Below are 24,146 nucleotides of genomic sequence, written 5' to 3'. Positions count from 1 at the left end.
CAGTAGGCTTTCGTCTGTGACAAGATTGATTTGAGCATTTAACCTCTATAAAAGACACAGCATTGAGTGACGTGGGGAGAGAACGGAGGGCCTGCTGCCCAGGAGAGAGAGCATTGCAGGAGTAATGTTTTTGAACAGGGACATTTATAACAAAACAACCCAGATGACTGCACTCTTCGCTTTGAGTTGAACGAAACCAACATGACTGCTTGCCGTTTTGTAAAGCACTTCTTTACTTTTGTGTGATAGTGCACTTTTGTTTTGTTGATCATTTTTCCTATAAAATAATGGATATGTTAGTATTTGGAACCAAGGTTACAATTTGGTTCATGTTGTATGAGTAGGTCTTCAGTCTTAAGTGATAAAAGTCCTGTGACATAAAACCAAATGTATTAATATTCTTATGTTGTCAGTAAGTGTGCTTAGTAATACTTAGAAAACTGGTGCAGCGCTTCTTCTATAGTGGTTTCTCCCGGTTTATCATTGAATTATCAGAATGGAAAAATGTAATTGTGAGCTCAAAAAGTTCATATCCACTATACAAAATTTAACAAGCAAAATGAATACAGCAAACATTCTTCTAAGTTAAGGCTCTATTTAAAATGAAACTCTTAAATGAATTGAGTTTTTTTCTTCCGTGGGATGTTTATAATTATATCAGTGGTTAAGAAGAAAAGCAAAGTGGTTTAAGTCAGTTGCCTTACATAATGTAAGAGGTACTGTAGCTCTGTTAATCAAATAAAAGTCCATTGCTGATGGCTGTTTAATGGAACGATAATGTGACAAGATTAAATGTGACAGATCCATTGCGGTTCAGCTGTATTTGTAAAAACATTACGAGGATTGGGGTCAGAGGTGGTTAATGAAAAACGTGCCCCTTATTTCATTTCTAAATGCTTTTATTAAATAAAAAATTATTTGGATTAGTAAAAGCGATGTCCCTTTAATAAATACAAAGCCTTTGGAATTTCAAGAATGGAATTTCATCAGTGGCAGGTGTATTTGAGGGAAGGTAAAATGATGTTTGCAGGTTTGATTAATTTCAGTTTTGAAACATATCTGAAACATATCTTTGCAGTAAAAAAGATTCCAGTAAATAATTTGCCATTTTAAGACAGCCTACATTGTTGTGCAAAATATAGAAATAAGAAAATTATTGGCAATGTGGCATTGTACTTTATATAAATTTGGCTTTAGAAAACGCCTGGTTATTATCTTAGTGAAAGAGCTTGGAACAATGAAAACATTTTTTTTTGTGTTAAATGCTTAAATCTGGGCTCATTTTGAAAAAAGTATTTTCTATTTAAGTCTCTCTATAACAGCAAACACAAAATCTTTCAATTTGTACCTTTATATCAGATGAAGGTAGTTATCCATAGCATGCTTCTGTTTAGCCTGCACTGTATTGCTTTAGAAACTGCATGTGTTTCTTCTAATTCTACAATGGTTAGTCCAATATAAGAAGAGTATAATCAATAAACAACTGGAATAAGCCAATTTAAAAATCATTCTAGTAGTAGCCTGTTTGTACTGCCATACAAGTATTCTAGGTTCTTTTGACCATTAGTCTGTTGTTTTCTATAAATCTCTCTCTTGCAGTCTGGTAAACACCTTCAGTATTCATTAAGAATAATTGTAAATGCCTATTATTTACTGTAGGTTCTGCTGTTTGCTGCAGGTTCTTACAAGGTTTTTGACAAGTGTTAATGCAGGCTTCATTGTTTTAGTTATGTTGTATCGTCTCAGAATATCCTCTTATTGTTTATATGTGTGTTCAAGCACTAAAATGACCATTTCTGATGCAGGGTAACGCAGACCTATGACGCTGGTGCTTGCATCTACTTCTATTTTGCCTTCAACTACAGAGGAATCAGTGATCCCATCGTTGTTTATGACCAAATTGAAGTAATGATACCATTTCTTGCATTTTTACATTATTTTTGTGTTACACTTGCTATTTACACAACAGATAGTGACTTCAGAAGGAAGTCAGATACATATGCTTGTTTGTAGTTTTGTTGTTGAAGATAAAATACTGTATATAAAGAAAAATGTGATGCCTTCAATTTGTCCAATACTTACTCTTAGTGAAGTAATAAGCGAGGTACCCAGACTTCGAAAGAAAAGAATGGGACTGGATGAGGTAAAGATAAAGGATATATGAAAGCAGAATTTTATAGTTTGTGCTTTCAAATTAATGCCAGAATCCTTTTTGTAACACTTTGAAATTGAAGGTATTGTTTTGTATTGGCATACACAAAGAAATTCTGTCTAAATGAAAGATCTTCGTCCTTGGTGCGAGTCAGCGTAAGCACATTGATTATATTGATTGATTGATTTCCCTCTTTTCTTCAGCATGCTGCACGGGATGAGATACTTGCCAATGGGGGAAGCCTCTCACATCATCATGGAGGTACTGTGACCTACTGTATCTGTGGGTTTGGATCTTGCATGGTGGACATCTGTGTGGTGGCTTTTTCCTTTTGAATTAGAATATGTTGTGTAGGGCAACACATAGTAGATTGCACACAACCCTTTGAATTGATTAATAAGGGTAGCCATCCAGTTGCATAAGAAATGAAAGTTGTGCAGGGAGGTCTTGCAGAGATAAAGTTAAACAAGTTTGCTATTTCAAAACTGCCAAAACAGACAAAATAATAGTGATACCTATTTTGTTTGTTGTGGTCACAATGTTATGCCATGTCTGTTTTTCACAATGATTTAAGAGCTATTTCCAAAAATGTAGGAAAATGAATCTCTTACAGATCTTACAGAAAAAGCTCGGCTAGAATGTGCCTTTGTCCTTAATTTGTCTTGTTTAACTGAAGCATTTCTTAAAACACCTTCCACCTACACAGTGCAGGACATATGTTTAAGTTCACAGAAAATAGACAAATGTCCATGAGACTGCTCTTTGTTCATTTAGACATAGACAAAATGAAATGTGAAAAAAAAAACCAAAACTACCCTATCAGGTTTAGACGAAATGGCTGCCTTATCTATATTGCCATCCGCTTTACTGTTTTCATATATCACTCTGTGCTATTAATCACGTATGTCAGAAAGACCCTGTAATGAATCAGTTAGGATATTAAATCCCAATATTTATCAAAGCGGGGAAGCTTCAAAATTAAAAGATCGGTAATAAAAAAAAAAACTGCTTGCTACTGTAAATGATCCTATTGTTATCAGTCTTATTTACTGACCCAAAATCCTGGCCCTGACATTCTCAGTTGAGCACTTAACTGTCATTGTGAGAAAAGGGAATATTGATGCAATTTCTCTTCTAGAGCCTTGCTTGTAATTGTGATTAATAACAGTTGGGTTTGCTATCTGGATACAGACAGACTGGTTTGTCTGCCCACAATCACACTGTGACAAATGGGGCTAGTTTAACTCGGTTTTGTGTATCAAAGAAAACAGATGTAGTCTGGGACTGCAAGGTGGGAGGGCACTGAAGGAAATATAAATTATTTTTAACCCAGTGTTTACAACAACTAACCCAAACATGGAGTGTTCTTCTTGTTGCCCAATGTAACAATCAAAATGAAGAGAATTTATACCTAAAAAGCCGTAGACAGAACAGCACATTTAAAAATTCAGATTCTATCACTTCTGCAAACATTTAACTATCTGTAATGTTTTTTATCAATCTCTTTTGCTTGCATGATACTGTACATCAGTCAATTTATTTGGTAACAAACCTAAATAGAAGTACTAGCATAACACATACTGTAGATCTTTCTTTCTAGAGTGTGCAAGTCCGATGTTTTTGTACCATGTCTTACATTCATGATGCTCATAATGCACAAAATGTTCTTTAATAAAATGTTCAAAATTGAGTCATCTAATTAGATGTGGTTGTAGTAGTGCCAAATGTAATATTTAGAAAATATTATTTCTGAAATTTAAAATGAATTTCCTGTTCTTGAGCATCAATTAAATGAGCATGAAAAAAATGTTCTGGTTGTGAACATGCATATGCATGAAAGCATTTTTAATAAAATGTTTAATTGTGCAAGGAAACAGAAATCTCAATGCAAACTATATTTGTAATTCCATCCAGCTGGTTTTATACGTATTGAAACGGCGAGCTAATTGTTTGCATGTTTGCATCACGGTAAGGAGTAACTTACTGAATGAAGGTTTGCTGTGTTTTCTGAAATGGGGGAGGCTCTAAACTCTCTCTTTAAGGAAATGTAATGTTTTATTAGGTCAGTAAAGGTTGAAGTAGAAAGGTTGTAGAACATTAATCACCTCAAGACTAAATCAATCACGCTCGCCAATTGACTTTAACTCTGTCCTTTTAACTTTTGCTATTTGTCCTGCCATATTAGACCAGTTAAGGGGGTTTTCTTTTAACTAGCTTTGATATCTTACTTTGTGCTGTATCACCGCACATCTGTGCAGTGTGTTAGTGGGAAATCTGTGTTTTCCTTTCCTTATTTGAAAAAAATAAAATTGCCTTAAACTCTTAACAAATTGTGGAGGTTCAGCATGTGTATACAGTATGAAAAGGTATAGTTTTGCATGCTGTTACAAATCTTCAGAATACTGAATTTTTCTTATCTTTGAGCTAAACTGTCTATCTGAATTTGATGATTGTGATTCTTTTACCCCAATAGATCACGCATTATAACTGAGCATTTACATGGTAGCTTTGTGCTTTATTAAAAAAATGCCACTCTTTTCTTTTTTAAATTCCAAACATGGTGTGTATGTTTCTTGGCATTTTTCATCTGCCTGATCAAAACCCTATTAGATTTATTACAATAGCACCCAAAACTGAGGAAATTTGACAAGATAGATGTGTAAATTATCACTGTGACAGAGCTAATGATGCACTCCAACTGCCTTCTGTTTTTTTCCCCATTGAAGGGGAAGGGGGGGTGGCTGGTGATTGGGAAGCTTGCAAGATACTTTGTTAAATATTCAGGGGCTGTTGACTGGGTGACTGCTCTGTACTCTGGGTGAGATCCCATCTGGAACCGGATGCTCAGAGGTTGAAGCGCACAAGCTGGCACTGCTGTGGCCTGTGTGGTCTCTCGTCTGTCCCATCTTGTCAGGGGATGCTGTTTTGCCATCTTCTCTAGCTGATTACATTTGTAATCACAGGCCATGTTTACAGAGTCTACAATAACACTGTGCTGTCCTGGGTGAACCCTTTATCTCTGGAGATACCCTCATATTTATATCTGTTCTGCTTTTTCCTTTTTTTTCCCTCCACTCCAGCAATTAGTGTAGGAGCTTTGGGGTCTCTCCCTCTAATGCATTATGTACCGTTCTGAGTGACCTCTGTGGCACGCTCATAAGGGTTAGATTAAGGGAGTGTGGGGATCTCCACAGCATGTGAACTGAATCTATTAATTAAATTCAAATTTCATGATCATCCTTAGCTTACTAATCCTGTCACTGTGTCACGCAGATTTATTGTTCCACACATTGGACTTGTAGAAGAAATGAGTCACTTGGCCTTTGTTGGCATGGGATTCCCAAAGCTCATTTCAAAATGACCGCGTTGTGTATTACAGGAGCTTTCATAAGGAAATATTGTTGTTTACCAGCAGGCCGGATAATAGCATGTTAAATTAAACTGAAAGAATTCTGTGACTTGCCAATGTTCGATATTCTGACAGCTGAAACTAAAAAAAGATAACTATTCGATACTTCAAAAGAGTCAAATGAGTAATTTCAAGCACTCTCGGAATCACATAAGTGAAAAGAAGGTCTTTAGATGGGATAAACTGTAACACCATCCCAAATTTAACACTGAATTACCAAACGTTGGGTCATAACAAAAGAAAGAAATTATATAGCACTTAAATACTAATACTGCCAATATAAATGTTTTTGCTGGTATGATGAAAATTTAATTTTAAATGTCAGAGACTTGTAGGAAAGTTTTAAAAGTAGTTGATTTTATAGTTTGAAAATTTAATGCAATTTAATTTAATACAGTGCTGGTTAATCTTTCCTATTATGTAAGGATCTTTGAAATGCTCAGAAAACAGGCCCAAGATCATGTGCAAGTCAACATCCTTTTATACAAGTGAAGATTAGAATTTACTGTTCAAGTTTAGTATTGAGTGCTTCATTTTCTACAGCATTACAAGGTTAAGGCTAAATTTTTGTTTTAAGGATCTAATTAGTCTTAATTCTTCTGTATAGGTACTATAGGAAATACAGTACATTTGGAATTTCTAAAGTAAATTTTCTATGTTCTATGTGTTTTAAGCTTGCCAAGCATAGAAATATATATATATATGTTATAAAAGATATGCAGCTTGTATTAACCAAGAACTTTAAAATATTGACTGCAGGAGAACATGTAATATTTATGAATAATCTTCTGGGAGGTTTTTCCTTGAAGGAGAGGGACTGTAGCAGAAATAATGAAATACACATATAAAGCTGGATGAAAAAATACTGAGGGTGAATTCAGCTTGTGATCAAAACAAGATAATGCTGCTTTTTCCAAAAGATACACATGTTTACACTAAATGCACAGTATAAGTCCATCTTGTAGTGTGCAAACAGACAATCCTTTTTTACGAAAAAAAGAGTAAGGCGGTATGTCAGCTCTTTTCATCTTGTTAACATTAGGATGCTGCTTCTGTTTTCTGTCATCCTTACCAGCAAAAAGGGGTTTTCTGGTACTGGGCATTATTTGTGCACAATCCCAGTTGCCACCTCAAAAAACCATTTGTTGAGAAGTGCATTTAATTGACAATTTAGAAGAGCATAGAGCATACTTTGAGAAAAAATGGAAATTATGAAAATGTTAGTTGATAGATTGGGGCTTTCATTTTGCCAAAGTTTGAAGAACATTCATGATTTTTCTGCATCTGTCCTCTGGTGTCCATTTAAATGTATTTTTGTGGAAGCAAGACCATTTGGTATATGGGGCACATCTAAATATCCCAGAGAGAGTACTTGGAACTGCCTTTTTAAGTGGGTTGGTAGCCAGGAATTCTGCGTTGGCAGTCTGCAAGAACTGAACTGTCTGTTTGGGCAGCTGGTAGATCTTGGATCAGAAGATAATATGGACCCTGAATGGTTCTGTGCCACTTCTTCAGAATAATGGCAGAAAGCCAGCCCTGTTTGAAACAGTGCATATTGTATGCGTTTTGTTCTTTTTTCCCCCCACAGTCAGAAAATGGCCACAGCAGCTACAACATATGTTTCAATAGTGGGGGAACAATACATAACATCCTTTTACGAACATTCTAGAAAATAGTTTTTACTGCTGGGGTCTTTTGATGGTCAGGGAAACTGCCATGCGGATGCAGTTTTGCTAAATAATTCACAACCATCAGTCTGATGTCTGTAAAAATGGCATAGTATCTGGACCCCAACTTTCATCTACTTTTCCCAGATTGCACAGAAGCTAGACAGTGTGCAGCAGTGCAGCCTTCCTTTGGGAATGCATTGAGCCTAATGAGTTTGATAGTCTGGTGGGCTCCATAAATCATGGAATGCAAAACATTTCTCATTTTTGAATAAAAGCATTTATCACGCAGTGTTTATTCACTCACACTTGCAAGATTGATTGGCTCCCAGCAGCCTGCTGAACACTCAAGCATTCTGTTTCTTTTCCTTTTTTTTTTCTAGTGGGCAAGCTACGCAAGCACTGGTTGCCGGAGACTATCTCGGATGTTGGCCTGGGAATGCTGAAGTCTGTGAAGGAATACTTGGACCCCGATAACATCTTTGGGAGCAGAAACCTCATATAATTCTGCTGTTGTTTTTTTTTAACTACAGCAGATGGTGTTTAAAAAAAAAAAAAAATCTCGACCACAGTTAGCAGACACGGCCTGTAGTACTGCTGAAGCCATTGTCCGTAGTGTGTAGCTGGAAACACCACTACTCGGAGCATTATTCCATACTTGAGTCCTACCCTGCTTTATTTTTTAAAAGCAGTTTCTGTCTCTCTGCACGATATCATAATAGCTTTTGCATTGCTGCAACAATCTAATGTTAATCTCAAAACGGCGTTTGGTGTTCCTACTTCCCATGCTTTACTCACACAGCCCTTTCATAGCATTTCAGAATTCCTTTGTTGCACACATGCAGACTGTTAAAATTATATGGTTTCTGTTTGATGAAAGGCGGCAACCTATACACATCCTTTTGTCACCAACCGTTGCATACTAGTTATGCACATTGCTTTAGTATTGTGTCAAAAGTAGTCCCCTCTTCGAAGAGCGGTGCCTTCATCTTCTCAGTCTGATTCTTTGTGAACCACTAGTCATCAAATGCTGTTTTAGCATTGTCATGGGACTGGACATGGTTTCCTTCTTAGGTAAGGCCTGCAAAGCCAGAGACTCTGCCATGTTAGGAAAGGACTGGGTTTTGATGGTAATGGCATACAAGATATAATTTTAATGTGGCATTGTTGTTTTTATGCAGCAGAATTTGTGAGAGCATTCAGAAGTTGTTTTGAATAAAATAATTTATTCTGAGATATTGAAAAATGCATTTAATTGCTTTGTGTTCTAGTCTAGGGCTTTGACTATCACATTAAATCTATGTAATCACCAGCTCATCCTTTCTGCTTTTTCTGCTGTGTGTGTAAACAACTCTTACAGTTGAATTTATGCAATGTAAGGTGTTTTCTTTGACGAAATGTGCCTGAAAGTTTTTTATTGAGTGTGGGAGTGGACTTTCAGCCACAGCTATAAGTTACTGTACGAGACACACTTCATTATTGGCAGTTTGTTTTTCCATTTGGCCTCAGCCACACATGTACAGTATACTGTCACCTTGACTAGCGCACAAGTAGAATAAGAATAGTGCTGTGAATTAATAAAATAAATAGGACACTGTATAGATGGTTTGATTTTTGACAGTCACTATATAGTTGGCCTTGCCTGTCAATACAGTGTGCACAGCCTGCATCAAAGTTGTCTCCGTATTAAGTGTACTTTAGTGTGAACATGTATGCAGATGACTCTTCAGAAAAATGAATTAGTCAGGATGCACATGTTTGTACCAAAGAGTTGCAGCATTTCAGATGCTGTGTACACACCCTCAACAACATAGTGTATGTACAGTATATGTTTGTACAGTATATGGTGTATATACAATATACTTACAAATACATAAACTTAAATAATATATATCATGTGATAAAAGTGTATTTTTTAACACACACAAAGCCAGACTGACGTTCTCTTTAAAACAAAATCTCAAATTTGTTAAGATTTGTGACTGTTAATGTAACTGCTGCTTGTACTTAACATAAAATCTCAAAGTGAAAGACAACTTTCTAAAGCTCTGTATGTACTTTTTCTAGCAATAGTTTGGAATTTGATTATCATTGCTGGTGTTTTCCTAACTACCATGTCAACAGACTTAACCTTCCTCTTAAATGCTTCTGTCTTGTTCGATTTTTACTGAAATTGCAGACAATTAGTTCTTAAAACATTTAATGTAATTACCCCTACTGTTGACTAAGGGACGTGACGTTTAGCTTGACATTAGCCTTGGATATTTTTCTGTCTGATGTACCCTGGAAAAAAAAAACCTTAAACCAGTGAAAATGCAGTTTAGTATTAGAATAAGATACAGTTAAATGTAATGGGTTGTATTTACTTACAATGTTAATAAATTTATTAACTTTTTCTGCATTGCTCCTATCTCTGTTTATTTTATAAGGATGTCTTACAGATTTTTATAAAGTGCAAAAATATCCCCCTTTTATAATCCTGCAGTATCAAATGCACAAAAACCCTGATATCTCACAGACATTTTCTGTTTCGGTGTCAACAGGACTTATATGACCCTTGTATACAATAGCCACATCCTGAACTGCTTCCAAATTAGAGAGTGTTACAGTTAAAGATGGGATTTTAGCAACGTTTTTGGTCCCTTGATAATGTAGAAACATTGAAATATCCTTTTGTCTTTTATGGTGTAGTTCACCCACATCCTATTGGCTTTAGACTTGAACATGTAGTATAGGCTGTAAAACACAGGCTTTTAAATTTGGCATTTACAAGTAGGAAGCCATGTATATTATTTAGGCAGCAGTGTCGAGTAATGGTTAGGGCTTTGGCCTAGAAGGTGGGAGTTTAGATGAGTTTAGATCCCAGGGAGAATGCTGTTAGTGTACCTTTGACCAAGGTACTTCACTCAATGTTTACTGGAGCAATTTAATTGATAAATGGGTATCCAAGTCAGCATAGAGTATATGAGAAACGTTTCTCAAATTATTTATCTGATAAAATAAATACGCTCTATTTATACAGTAAGTATATAGGATGGAAAGAGCAAGAGTGGAACTAAAGAGAAAACTATCTAAGATTGATCAACCCTCATCTCTTCCTCTATTGGGTCCTTAGGAATTCCCAACTTTAAAACTGAACTGAAAGCAGTTTTAATGAAGTGGCAAGTTCCATTGTCATTAAATACTATAGTAAAGCAGTAGGGCATCAGGACGTGGAATGTAAAATCTATCAGAATTAATGTTAGTTCTGAAGAAAAACATACAAGACCTATTTTCAGTAGTTTAAGTAGGTAGCTGTGTCAGCATGTGTAGGCTGCAAGGAACAAGTAAAAGTGTATTCCATGCTGATTTTTAGTGGGGAATTTTAGCCAAGGACATGAACTAGTGTGGTACTAGTATATAATCACCATAGTACAACATTAACTTAACAGATATTAGTCAGATTACAAAAAATGTTACTAAAAATATTTGTGTAAAAAATTAAAATAAAAAAATATTGATCAGTGAATAATTTCTATAACCTACTGCTCATTCCTGGTAAGAATCACAACAGCCTATTTGGGAAACATAAGGAGTAAGGTGCGAGATCACCTTCGACTTGACACCAGTTCATTGCTTAGCAGATACAAACAAAAGTAATTTAGATGCATCATTTAACCTAGCTAGACTGTGTTTGAGCGGTAACTGGAATACCTTGAGAAAATCCTTTTAAAATACAGGGAGAACATGCAAACACCTCACATAAGTCTTTCTAAAATTCCAGGACACAAAGCTCTGTTGTTGCAGTGCTAACTACCTTGCTACTTTGCCATCCTTCATAATACTTGCTTACACTTATATAGCACTTTTCTGGACACTCCACTCAAAGCGCTTTACAGGTAATGGGGACTCCCCTCCACCACTGCATGTGCAACATCCACCTGCATGATGCGACAGCCATAGTGCACCAGACTGCTCACCACACACCAGCTATCAGTGGGGAGGAGAACAGAGTGATGAAGCTTATTTATTAGGATTATGTAGTTTAAGCTTATTTATTAGGGGATTGTTAGGAGGCCATGATTAGTAAGGGCCAATGGGAAGTTTGGCCAGGACACCGGGGTTACACGCCTACTGTTTTCAAGAAACACCCTGGGATTTTTAATGGCCACGGAGTCAGGACCCCGATTTAAACATCTCATCTGAAGGATGGCACCTTTTTACAGTATAGTATTCCCATTACTATACTGGGGCATTAGGATCCACATAGACCACAGGATGAGTGCCCCCTGCTGGCCCCACTAATACCTCTTTTAGCCGCAACCTTAGTTTTTCCCAGGAGGTGACTCATTCAAGTACTGACCAGGCTCACACCTGTTTCAGTGGGTTGCCAGTTGTGAGATGCAGGGTAATATGGCTACTATACTTTATAAAAATCATTGTGCTTATAGTAATATATATCAATCAAGTTATTAGTGTGAGTATTGTAATCAAAAAAGATTGAAAAAGGAATACTATACGAACAGCATAACTGAATTGATTTGTCACCAGGTTTATTCCTAACATGTTTGGAGTTGATTGCCTGAACAATTTTTCAGTAGTGTCAGCTTGACATTTTACAAAAATACTATTGTGATCAATTTAGATCAATCTCAAGTAAAATCAATAGATAATTGATCAATTTTGATCGATAGAGTCATTAAGAACTTAGGAAAAGTTGCAAAAAATATTTGACCCATCAAGATTTTTGATAATAAATTATTTGGTTACCAGTGGCTAATTCGCCTGAGGGTCTCACCCAGCCATTTCTTGAAAGAAGCTTCAATATGGTTTATTCCAGACAATCTAATCCATTTGTATATAAAAGTGCTTTCTATGCTCAGGATTAACTTCCCTGTAGTTTTAACTTTATTATTTATTTGTGCAATATGGTTTATGTTTTGCTCAATTCTAAAGAATTTTGTATACTTGAATTGCATACAATACTAGAAGGTTCCCAGGTCTTCTAAAAAATAACTAAAAAAATATAGTTATTTTAGCCTGGAAGTGGAAAAGATTCCTTTAATTCTGGGAATGTATCAGGTTGTTCTGTCTGGATTGATTTTGGTGCAATTATAATATTTGTGCTATGTTGAAGAAAATTGTACACGGTATTCTAAATGAGGTACTGCTAGTTTATTTTAACGTAACATCCCTTAATTTAAATTCTATAAAGGAAAAAGTAAAGATTTATTTACAGTATATACACACCTGAAGAAGGCTCCACAGCCAAAATGTTGTGTCTCCTTTCTTTTCCTTTCAGCATGGAATAAACCTTTGCTAGTTCATTTGCAGCCTGCACATGTTGACACAGCTACCGTACCTACTTGAACCTCTTTAAATTCTATATGTTTGTATATTGTAACATTCCATTTACCTATTTTACCCCTCTTTGAATAAATATTTTTTAGGTCCAGTATTTGCCACCTTATCTTTCACTATCTGAATGTAACACTCTGTGTTTGTTTAGAGTAAATGAGAGGTTTTGCACTTTGCAATTTGAAGTCATTTTGAGTTTGAACTCATCTTGAATTTGAAGTAATTTTAAATTTCCTTTGCTGCTTCTACAGTGTTCCCTCATTCTCTTATTTTGACACCATTTGCAAGCTGGACTGTTTTACTAACTGTACCATGACCTAGATCAATGATATAAATGATGAAGAGCAGTGGTCCTGATACAGGTCCCTTGTGGTGCTCTATTAATTAAGTCACCCTAATTGGAGTATTCATCCCTCAACTGCATCTTCTCTATCCATTAACCAATTCATCACCCTCTTATCTTGATTGCCTTCGTCCTGCAATTTAAAGTAATTTTATAAGTAACTTTATCAAAATCCTTCCTGAAATCTAAATATATCATTTTATATGCTCTTTTTAAATGCATTAATAATATTGCACGGTGCACACCTTCCTAGGGGCGGAGTGGTGGCTCTGCGCCTGTGGCTGGAAGGTTGCCGGTTCAAATCCCACAGCTGGCAGAGGAATCCTACTCCGTTGGGCTCCTGAGCAAGGCCCTTAACCCCAACTGCTCCAGGGGTGCTGTACAATGGCAGACCCTGTGCTCTGACCCCAGGCTCTCTCCCCGTCTGTGTGTCTCATGGAGAGTAAGCTGGGGTATGCAAAAAGATAATTCCTAATGCACGAAATTGTAAAGGGTTAATAAAGTAGTGTTATTATTATTATTCCGGTTTTGAAGGTGAGTGGTTGCTGTGTCTGATCATGAGCCGTTTGCGTGTTCAGAATACTGTACTGTTTGTATTGTACGTGTTAGCACTGTTAGTTATAGTGGTCATCTTTGTTTATACAGGTCGACCATCTTTTTATAGCATTTTATCCAGGATGAAACATATTTTGAATGTTTATGGCACAACTGGGACCATAAAATGTAAATCATACTGTGCCAGGGGTGACACCTGCTAAAGGTGAAAACGGTTATTGAACTGAAGCAGTTTCAAAATTAGAGATCAAAATGGTGGTCAGACTGCCAACCTTTGTAAAGACAAGTTCACAGAACAGGAAGCACTTTTTCAAACAAAGGATTGTTGGTGAAAAGCTACCCAGTTGTATTATTGAAGCCAAACAAACAAGTAAAGCTCTCATTTGCAAACTTTCCTATTGTTCTTATGTCTTGATGAGTACAAAAACAAATTGTCTTAAAAACCCAGACCTGTTTTATAAAAGACTTTAATTTGCTAAACTTCTGTCCAATCCATGATTTTTGCAATTCCCTTCTAGCTCTCAATGTGGTTGGCAATCCACTTTATTTTTTATCATGGAAGGTAGAACTGACTGGTGTCCCATCCAGGGTGTATCCTGCCTTGTGCCCATTTCTTCCTGGGACAGGTTTGAACTCCCCTGCAACCCTGTATTGGATAAAATGGTTAGAAAATGGCTGGATGGATGAAGATAGTTTGCTTACTACAAACAGGATCTAAATTGCTGATGTAGATTCCAACATGATCTAGAAAGACGCCTAAAATGGATCCGAGAAGAACACCAATGTTTACATACCTACTGTAATTGGCGGAGGCTATACACCCTAGGATGACACAATGTTTCCTGTCGGTTAACTAATTTTTTATCCATATAACTGCATTATCTTGGATTACTGTGACTGGATTAACTGGCATACTAGTAACCATTAGATGAACGTAATTTAATTGAATAAGGCATGCTTCTAAAATTTATTGGATTTATGTTGATAATGTAAGGATATTTGACATTCGTACTGGACAAGGACAATGGGCAGTGGAAATGACTAGTAAAATGTCTTCAGGTATCATCTCTAGATTGTTAAGCAAAGATACAGTACGAAGTCTTTAAAAGTAAGATCAACTAAACACATAAAATGTTATTACCCACTAATATGTCCGATTGTCAAATGTGGGTCTGCTAATGTAAAATCTTACAGCAATTTGAGTAGCCCTTTTTTCTTTCAGTCTTTCTACTTTGTATCAAAGTCCTTTTGCAGGACACCGCAACCCAAGGAATGAGTCCACCAAAGCTAAAATCCGAATTAATCTAACTTCCTGGAAGCAAAAAAACCTAGAATTCTCAAATGAAGGAAATATGTAGGTCACACAGTTTTTCTTCATCATCATCTATAGAGAAGTGCCATGTGAAACAAATAGTGCTCTGCTCCTTTGCTTCCTTATAACTTCTCCGAAGATCGTGCATTCCTTGAATTGTTTCGGAAAACACTGTCAGAATGTTGTATGGACTGCACACCGAAGGGCTTAGTCCACATTAACATTATACAGTGTACCACCCACTCACACACTTAGCCTTAGACATGCTGTGACTATATCCTTGCAATGCTCAAGGTAATTCACCAAGGAGTTATGCAAGTGTCTGTATATTTTCTGTTAAAGCCATTTCTAAAGGTTCCCAGGAGATTCATTCCGCCCACTCACCCACCCACCTACTGCAGCACACATCGACAGGCACGGTGCAGTCTTCTCCTAGCTTGGAGCGTCTCCAGAATGCAGACGGCCTGGTATTACATATGAATTTGAGAAGAAATACAACGCCGTCTCAACAGAAGGGCTTTTAAAGTGGTTTCAAAATCACAACCTTGTCAGCTAAGCAAATATAGGAGTGAAACCACACACTCTTTTTCCCTTTCAGAAAGTCAAATCGTAGATTATCGAAGACTTGAATCTAGTCACTTTGAAACTTTAATTTCAAATCCACACGATTTAAAATCTGCACGATAAACCTGTGGGCGAGATGAGGGAGATGCTTGTAATAAGCTGTCACACAGTAAGGGGAATGTTGTTTGAAATGTTTCCTATTTTTTACAGGTGACCTGAGAGGAGGATTTGAACAGTTATATTTAATATTACTTAATAGTTCCACTAGGTGGAAAACAATGTTCAGAATCAAAGCACACCTGTTTATATTCCAGCACAGAACACCTGATTTCATTGGCACCCCTGAAAACACTAAAACACTCTTCAACAAGTGTGATTTGTTCAAATTCAAATTTGTATTAGTTCATTTCATTAAGATCTAGTGATTTTTATTTTGCAAAGCTATAGTGATTAAATTCACACAGTATTTCACAGGACTTCATAGGCATTATTCTATTCCTATACCAGGTTGTTATTCAGTACTTTTATCTAATTGTACCTCTTCTCTAAGACATTCAGATTTGGTTTTTTACTATATATTTTATTAATAACTAGTAATCATATAAATGTACATTTATGATGTATATAAATGTATATCTGCACTATTCAGTGAATATTGTAAGAGATTCTTCATAAAACAAACACAAGTGTTGCTGGTGAATGATTTCAATGAAGAGGCTGTTCCTTCCAAATAATAGATTTTGTTTAATGTCAGCAATTATTGCATATCTCACCCTGTCGTCCTTAAACCACATGGGAAAAATGAAGCAAGTATATTTTCAGAGAAAGGAAATTATCTTAGTGCCAAATTAAATTACAAGTCACAGAAACACCTTTCTATAATTATACAAAGAAAATTAGAAATTAGTTCATTAGTATGTTGGACTGACCTTATTCTTTGCTGGTGAGGAGGCAATAATTAATCTGTTTAATTAAACGGCAGAGAGAAAAAAGTTGCATGAAAGAAACTTTGGATTTAGACGATTTGACTAATTTATTTTGTCAAACTTTGTGTTGTAACAATGAACCATACCTCAGAGGTACAGAACATTCTGTTGGACACACATAATATGGTATACTTAGATTTTAGATTACACAGATTATACAGATTTAGATTAGAAAACGATTACATCTTAATTTGCAGGAAGTTGGTTTAGATTTTGAACAGAGAGTACAGATAAAGTAGTGAATGCTCTTACTGAGGTGATGGAATTAGTGGAGAGCCATTGCTCTTCCTAATTTATAGGAACAATCTTGATTCTGGTATAGTTACTGAACTAGTCAAGCTCACAGGATAAACTAAAATAAGAGGATTAGCAAAAACTCTAGAAGTGGCAAAGGAAATTCATAAATGTATAGATAGAAATCAAGACAGGGGAAATAGTGGAAGATGATATTTTATATATATATATATTAAATATAGATATTTAAGGGAAGAGCACTGCATTTGGATGCAGGTGGATGCTGCACATTGGTGGTGGTGGAGGGGAGTCCCCATTACCTGTAAAGCGCTTTGAGTGGAGTGTCCAGAAAAGCGCTTTATAAGTGTAAGCAATTATTATTATTATTATTATTATTATTATTATTATTATTATTATTTGGGTAGGAGGAACATAAACTATAGATACAAAAGGGGAAGGCTGAAGCTTGAGCTTCAAGAAGCTACTTGTCTTAGAAGACTTAGAACCCAAATCATTACCTGCACCATGCTTCAGAGTTTGCTTGGAAGCACAAAATGAACCATATAGGGACAGATGTAATCAGAACAAGCCTTTACACAAGTGATTGAAAGGTTAAAGTGTAAAGAAAGAAAGTAACTGCAGATGCTCCAAAGAACTCCAGCTTATCTGAAAAGCATGGCCTGGCCTGGTCAGGCATAGCTTTTTCTGGAGCTGGATCGCTTGTCTTTATTCGTGCTGGGCCTAGTCATGGCAGTGGCAGAATCAATTCTGAGAACATGCTTCCATCTTTGTGCTTCACAATGCCCCATGACCCAAAACATCCAGCCAATGCAAGGACTTTAATGGATAACAAAATGGGAAATCTGGTGAAGTCGCTCACCAGATTGAAATCTTATTGCTCATTCATGTTCTACACTGAAGAAAAAAAATGTTAAGTTAGAACACACTAAGAACAGGCAAAAATTGGTTGCTGTAAAGCTACTTGCATGGCTACACAAGTGTGTGGTAATCTCAGTGGGTATCAGAATTCAGGGAGGTTTAGCCTAAATGGGTTATGCAACCAGCTACTGAGTTTATGTGAATGTGTCTTTATGACTTTGGTCATTTGAAATCACTTGGCTGAACAAGTTGAATGTATATGATGTAATATGATCAAATGTGTGCATAGACTTACTTAAAAATAAAATATATATTACATTGTTTTTATCATTCATATTATTCTTTTGATTGTAAATACAGATTGCTTGTCTGTAAATAAAAAATAACAGCAGTCCCAGCTCTATATTTTTTTGTATGCATAAGTATGCATATGATTAGGGTTCTGTAACAAAAAAGGTTACTGTGCTCCTTATTTTTAAACTGGATTGATGTCCGCAGAGAAACTTGTAGGGTTGTTTTGTGCAAATGTTCTTTCTGGCCATTATAAACAAATTAAGAAGGTAGAGACGTTTCTGGAACCACACATGTAGTGACGATGTAATGCTTTTTTGATGCTATAACTGTTCTTTGAAGACACTTGAAATGAGCAAGTAGGGAAGAATTTACCATTTCAGGCTCTTCAGTGATGGGGAAATAGTGAGTCTTGCCACATGGGGGCAGTGTTGTAACATGGCTACGTTGTCGAATCGTGCGCAGTAAGTCACTAAAGCCAAGACAAAAGCTTTTGAGAACTAAAGAGACTACGAATGCAGAAACCCCACAGTGAAATAAAAAAATTGCAGCACAGATTTATTTCAACAAACTTAACAAAACATTGCACATTTTCAAGTAACATGCCTTTGAAGACCACTTCACTTTCAGGGGGTTCACCTTGCTAACGGACAAAGGAACACTGAATTGTGACAAGAAAATGAAACTAAAAGAAATAAACAAACTCGGACGGTCATCAAATGGCAATGCAAAAGCAAGGATTTTTTTTTACATTATACAGAAGTCATACATTTGAAAACAAATGTAAAAACAGAATCTCAACTTCTTTGCATGTATTAGACCACACACTCTGCAGATGCAATACTAAATCCCATGCAGTTACATTCAAAGGTACATACTGTAGGAATCTTTTTAGTGCCAAATGATAAAAGATGAAAACTTCAGTCTCAAGCATTACGGTTAGTTGCTGGCTCTTTTGTTCTGTTTATCACATGTATATTAAATGGATCTATATTTTTCAGATGTCCATGCCATATAAACCCTCACTTAGTGAATCACTTGGCTTTTTATTTGAAACCCCCTAAACCACATGGACAAAAGTCCAGGACACATAATAATTGCAACCAATACCGGAGAAATAATTATATTTATTATGCAAGTCAACCTTAAGACTAGCAGTTTTAGTTTTGACCACAGCAGTCTCAAATGAAATGTTGGTTGTAATCAAATTTCATATGAGATGTGTAAGCTAACTATGTTCTATGGAAAGGATGCTGCTTACAGCATGGCTGATAAGATAAGATCACTTTATTGGCCATATACAATTTCTTGCATTAGGAATTAATCTTTTCACATACCCCAGCATCCTCTCCATGAGACACAGACAGGGAGAGAAGCTTGGGGTCAGAGTGCAGGGTCAGCCATCATACAGCACCACTGGAGCAGTTGGGGTTAAGGGCTTTGCTCAGGGGGCCCAACAGAGTAGGATTCCTCTGCCAGCTGCAGGATTTGAACCAGCAACCTTCCAGCCACAGGCACAGATCCTGAGCCACAGTGCCACTGCACCACAGCGACAATTACTGTACTAGCAAACCCAAACCAAAATCAGTTTAGAAACCTGGAGTCTTTATGCTAGCTACTTACTATGGTGAAAGTTAAAAAACATTTTTTAAAAGATATCACTGATAAATCAGTATAATATGAACGGCATTTAGTATTTAATAAATGCAATGATAATTAAAATGTGTCAATACTTTTGTCTTTGACAACAATTTCAGCAAAGCTGCAGATGGGAGTTACCTTAAAGCTTTAAGGAGTGAAACACAAACACCTCATTAGCTTGCACTGAAGTGTTATTTAATACACTGTAACACTTTTGAATTGGAAACTGTACTTGTTCCATGCACCTCTGGTGTTTAAGTCTCTGCCGTTACCTAATAAAACCCTTTTCCCCCTCAGCACTGGAACACTTTTATCAGCAGTCACTGGACTGCCAGCAGATAGACTTGCTATCCATCTGTTACACTTCCAGTGTCTTAGATCCTGGTCTGGAAACAATCAGCTCGCTGCAAATAACCTCTTCAGACCCTTCCAATATGGTTTCAGACAATTACACACCACAGAAACTGCCCTTGTTAAAGTTACTAACGATATTCTTATGGCTGCTGATTCTAGTTTACTGTCTATCCTATTTCTCATAGACTTACTGTAAGTAATGCTTCTGACAGTGTTGATCATGACATTTTACTCTCCAGTCTTGGTTCAATTCTTATCTAACTGATCGATTCTTTGTTTTCTTGGGGGTTTTAGTTCTGAAGTTCTCCAAGGGTCGATACTGGGCTCTGAGTAAATTTAGCATTTACATGTGCCCCCTTGGTCAATGTTAAAATCACATGGTGTGAATGATCATTTCTATGCTGATGATACTCAAATCTTTGGCCATAAATACCTGACATTGACGTATCTAATTCTGCATTCTCTAATTACGCCTGTGATACAAAAACCTGGATGTAAAAGTTCCTTCACTTAAAACTGTGACAAAACTAAGGTCATGCTACTCTGCATTAACCAAAGGTTAATGCGCAGGCATTATGTGTTTAATTCATTACATTAGGTAAAAAAATCTTCAGTAAGCTTTTCTTGACCAAAATTACTGCAGATTTTCAATCTGCACTCTGCATTCATTTGATTTAGGTGTTACTGCAAGTGTAATTTAGAAGACCTCAACAGTTAACATGTTAACATCATTATGTTTGAAATTGGTCTACCATGACAATTTGATCAATATAATTTTAAGCCTAAGTTAGTTAAGGCTGCCTCTGGAGGCAGTGGAACTCGAATGGAATGATACTCTAACCCCCCTTCTGAATTTCTCCCATCTCTAATTAGTGCTTTGTATTTTGGAAGGTTTGCTTTTTAAAAATATAATTTTCAAATGATATCAGTTTTACAAGTCAAATTGTAATGTCAGGAGAGTCAGTGATAACAACAGTCCTTGATAAGGTTCAGCACAACTATTTAAAAAATAGATGATAAATTATTCTTTGATTGCTTGAAAATAATAACAGATTCATTGTGATATATTTCTAATCAAATATCTAGGTCAGAAATTTATGACACAGAGGTATCTTTCAGATGATTGAGAAAACATTGTTTATTCCAAATGTGCTTTGTTTCATCATTTATTTTTTATGAATTACTTATTATTAATTAATATAATTATTGCTGTTGCTTTCATTTTGATTGCTTTAGTCCAAATGCCTGTTTTCATTATCAATTTAATTGAAAGGGAATATTTTAATTCTGTCTTTTAAAGAAAAACAAGACTTCAAAACATACAAAGTAGTTAATCAGGATAATCTTATTTCATGTCCACTGAAGCATGTTTTTTTAACCACCAAGTAGAATAGTATCCACATTGATGTGACACTTGTGGTAAAAGGACCAGAAAAGTATTCTATAGTTATACACAACCTGTATCCTGTATTTCTTGTGTTTATTTTAAAACAACATACTTTCTTTTAAAAAGCAATTAGTTATCACTGTCTTTGCACTATTTACCAAATGAGCAAAACCTTTTGTATTTCCTTTGAATATAGGATTTTTTATCTTTATTACCTGTGATTATTTTATATTGATAACATATTATGGGGATAGTATTAACAATAACATTATGATTATTATAGACTACATAAATCTCTGCTCGCTTTAAAGAAATATTGTTGGACTTCCTATTCAATAACAAGCAAAATAAATGTGCAACCATACACACATATATCCCCTAATAAACTACAGGTGTGAAAAGGAGTTAAAATGGGCTCTAGGGTTAAAGATCAGTGTCACCTGTAAACTCTGTGTGAGGGTTTGATTACGCTAAACGTCAGTGGCTGTGGTGTAAAAAAAGCAGCCTAGCAATTAATTGTGCACCATAACCAGCAGGATTTTAGTATGTTAACAAAGAAACAGAACCAGCCAAGGGCAAATTTAAAGGAACATCATGTGTCATAAAAATAAGCACCAAAGCATGGAACACTACATTTGAGTCAAGAAAAAAGGATGAAACGTTTTCAGTTTCAGGTAATACAAATGCACAATTTAAAAATGTCAAAATAAATAAGCAAAACAAAAATCTTTAATGTGCATTTTGCTTCTTTTTCATGAAACAACTATAGGTTAAAAGTGATTATGTCAAATGTTTTCAAATAGTTTTCATGCATTTATACATACTGTATGTTTGTACACAAGGCACAGACACTGTGTTGAGTATTTGCATTGCAAGCATTGCTGTGGGCCTTAAGACAACCCTTAATAATTGCACAAACCAATGAAATAACACAATTTAATTAACCCAGAGTCCAAAGCTTTGATAAATAAGAGATGGCTCCTGCATCTTCCATTTCTTAAAAAATAGATATGTACAGTACAAAATAGACAAAATTCCCAAACCATTCCTGCAACAGATATTTTAAGCAACATGTGTTAAGCACACAATAACAGACCCCTAATAGAGATCAGTTTGGTGAGAACAGAGATACCGGCTATTTTCTCCCCCTCTCCCCCAGTATTTAAACAGCAGCTTTCTATTTCAGCTGCTTGGCTAGATGATAAGTGCACTGAAAGATCTGAGTCTGGCTTTTTGTTTGTTTAAAGGTGCTGGTTAACTCCTTTTGCCAAAAACTAAACAGCACTACGTCAGCTGTATATTCTACTCACGGCTGCAAGCTAAACGCAATTAATAGCTGATTGTGCAAACGGACACTTTTCTCCAATGCGGCTTTCTAATTCTCTGACATCGACGGGCCAATAGCTGGATAGCAGAAACTTCTACCTTGACATCTGTCTAATGGGCGGTCAAGCAAATCCCATCTGAGTGGCGAAAGCGAAGGACAGAGCGCAGAACTCCGGAAGCACAGCCGTCTTTCCTTGGGCTGTATTTAATAAAGCTAAAAGGCAGACAAGGGACCCTTCAGAGGATCCCTACAACCTAGCTGGTGTTTTCAGGAGATGTGCTACAGCGGGGTATACTGCTATTGTTGCCTGTACTGCTAGCAGCACTTGTACTGTCACTGCTGGTACTAGCTGCGGCATTTTCTCGGTTGCGCTGTCTTTCTCTGTGCAGCTCGTCCCACTTGGCTCTGTTGGCACTCATGACGTCAAGCACTGGCTGCAGCTTGGGGTTCACCTTTACTAGAGCCTACAGGGGAGAAACAAGCATTTAGAGCAGAATTAAACAGGAATACAAGCTATGCTGAGGTGAGAATCTTCGTTGTGGAATAAAGCCGGTTACAAACGGTGGCAATGGGCTTTTAAAATGGAAAACAAAAGAGCTACCCACACTATGAAAACTGGCTCAGCAGGCTAACAAAGAGGCACAGAGCACAAATGAAAGGTGAAATTACATAGAGCAAGATTAACATTGTGGGCCAAGAAGTTTTGTTAGATAAGGTCAACAAGACTTGCAAACAAAAGCCTTCTGTTTTTAGAACCTCTCTCGTAGAAAAAGCAACTTCATATAAGTTACTGTGGTAGGCAAATTGCAGTGAAGGTTGTAAGGGAGAATTTAAATATGGGAGGCAAACAAAATACAAGTATACAGAAGAATGGGAAAGCACAGCAAATCAAAGGACATCCAAGATACACACATGGTAAAACCATGAGAGACCTGCAAAAATATGGTACAAAGTTACCGCTGTAATCACTGTTATCTCTGAAGAGCTGCCCTTGTCGTGTCAGTACCTTTTTTTTGTATAGATTCTGCTGAATATGTTCTTATCATCCCTTTCACTGAACAGAGAGCTTTACTAGTCAAAGAATTATAAAGTGATTATTAAAGTGATGAGTTACAATTTATAATACTGATAAAATCATTTATTTTTTCTCCAGAAATTCTGGTCTAATCCACACATACGTGTTTGATTTCTTCACTTTTGTCTTTGTGTGTAATAAGAACCAAACAGCAACCTTAGTGAGAATGCAATTACTCTTCTAATTGTGTTTTCTGTTTTTCTTGCCTCTTTTTGCCGATTAAGCCTCTCTAATATCCTTTCTAGTAATTGGCAAATTATCTCAAAAGCAATATGGCTGTTTTTATTTGTTTGCTGCAAAGCTGGCAGCTTCTCTTAGAGGCAACTGAATAATTGTTGAGAGCATTTGTCAGGACTGCTAATTAACACACATTTGATCAACTCTAGCCAATTTGGAGATGATTCCCACAACACAAACAAAATTACAAAATAAAACAAAACATATTCTTCAACAATATTATTCAAGAATATTATGAGGGGACCTGAAAACCTCGAAGATAGAGACAATCAAGCCAATAGATTTCTTATGAATCAATAGTGAAACACAATCCAGTGGAATCTAGGGGGAAGTGCATTTAAAACTGAGAAGAGGAGGCACTTCTTTACACAACAAGAAGTGGGAGTGTGGAACTAG

The 24,146-nt window shown here is 36.3% G+C and overlaps 2 protein-coding genes across 3 annotated transcripts in view; one reads left to right on the top strand and one right to left on the bottom strand.

Moving 5' to 3' along the window:
* Nucleotides 1-9,629, top strand: part of agps (alkylglycerone phosphate synthase) — a 55,332-nt gene extending 45,703 nt beyond the window's left edge. For both annotated transcript variants that reach the window (XM_088605198.1, XM_088605197.1), the window contains exons 18-20: nt 1,806-1,905; nt 2,356-2,413; nt 7,612-9,629. In XM_088605198.1, the coding sequence (XP_088461324.1) occupies nt 1,806-1,905; nt 2,356-2,413; nt 7,612-7,733 (280 nt within the window). In that variant the 3' untranslated portion in view covers nt 7,734-9,629. The remainder of the gene's footprint in view (nt 1-1,805; nt 1,906-2,355; nt 2,414-7,611) is intronic.
* Nucleotides 9,630-18,270: 8,641 nt separating this feature from the next.
* Nucleotides 18,271-24,146, bottom strand: part of pde11a (phosphodiesterase 11a) — a 93,946-nt gene continuing 88,070 nt past the window's right edge. Inside the window, exon 20 of the mRNA XM_088605196.1 lies at nt 18,271-22,902. Within this exon, the coding sequence (XP_088461322.1) occupies nt 22,693-22,902 (210 nt within the window). The 3' untranslated portion in view covers nt 18,271-22,692. The remainder of the gene's footprint in view (nt 22,903-24,146) is intronic.

Source organism: Lepisosteus platostomus, chromosome 14 (genome assembly GCF_059453375.1).
Source record: "Lepisosteus platostomus isolate fLepPlt1 chromosome 14, fLepPlt1.hap1, whole genome shotgun sequence".
NCBI classification, from domain to species: Eukaryota; Metazoa; Chordata; class Actinopteri; order Semionotiformes; family Lepisosteidae; genus Lepisosteus; species Lepisosteus platostomus.
Note: the sequence above shows the minus strand (reverse complement) of the source record. Positions and strands in the feature narration are given on the sequence as shown.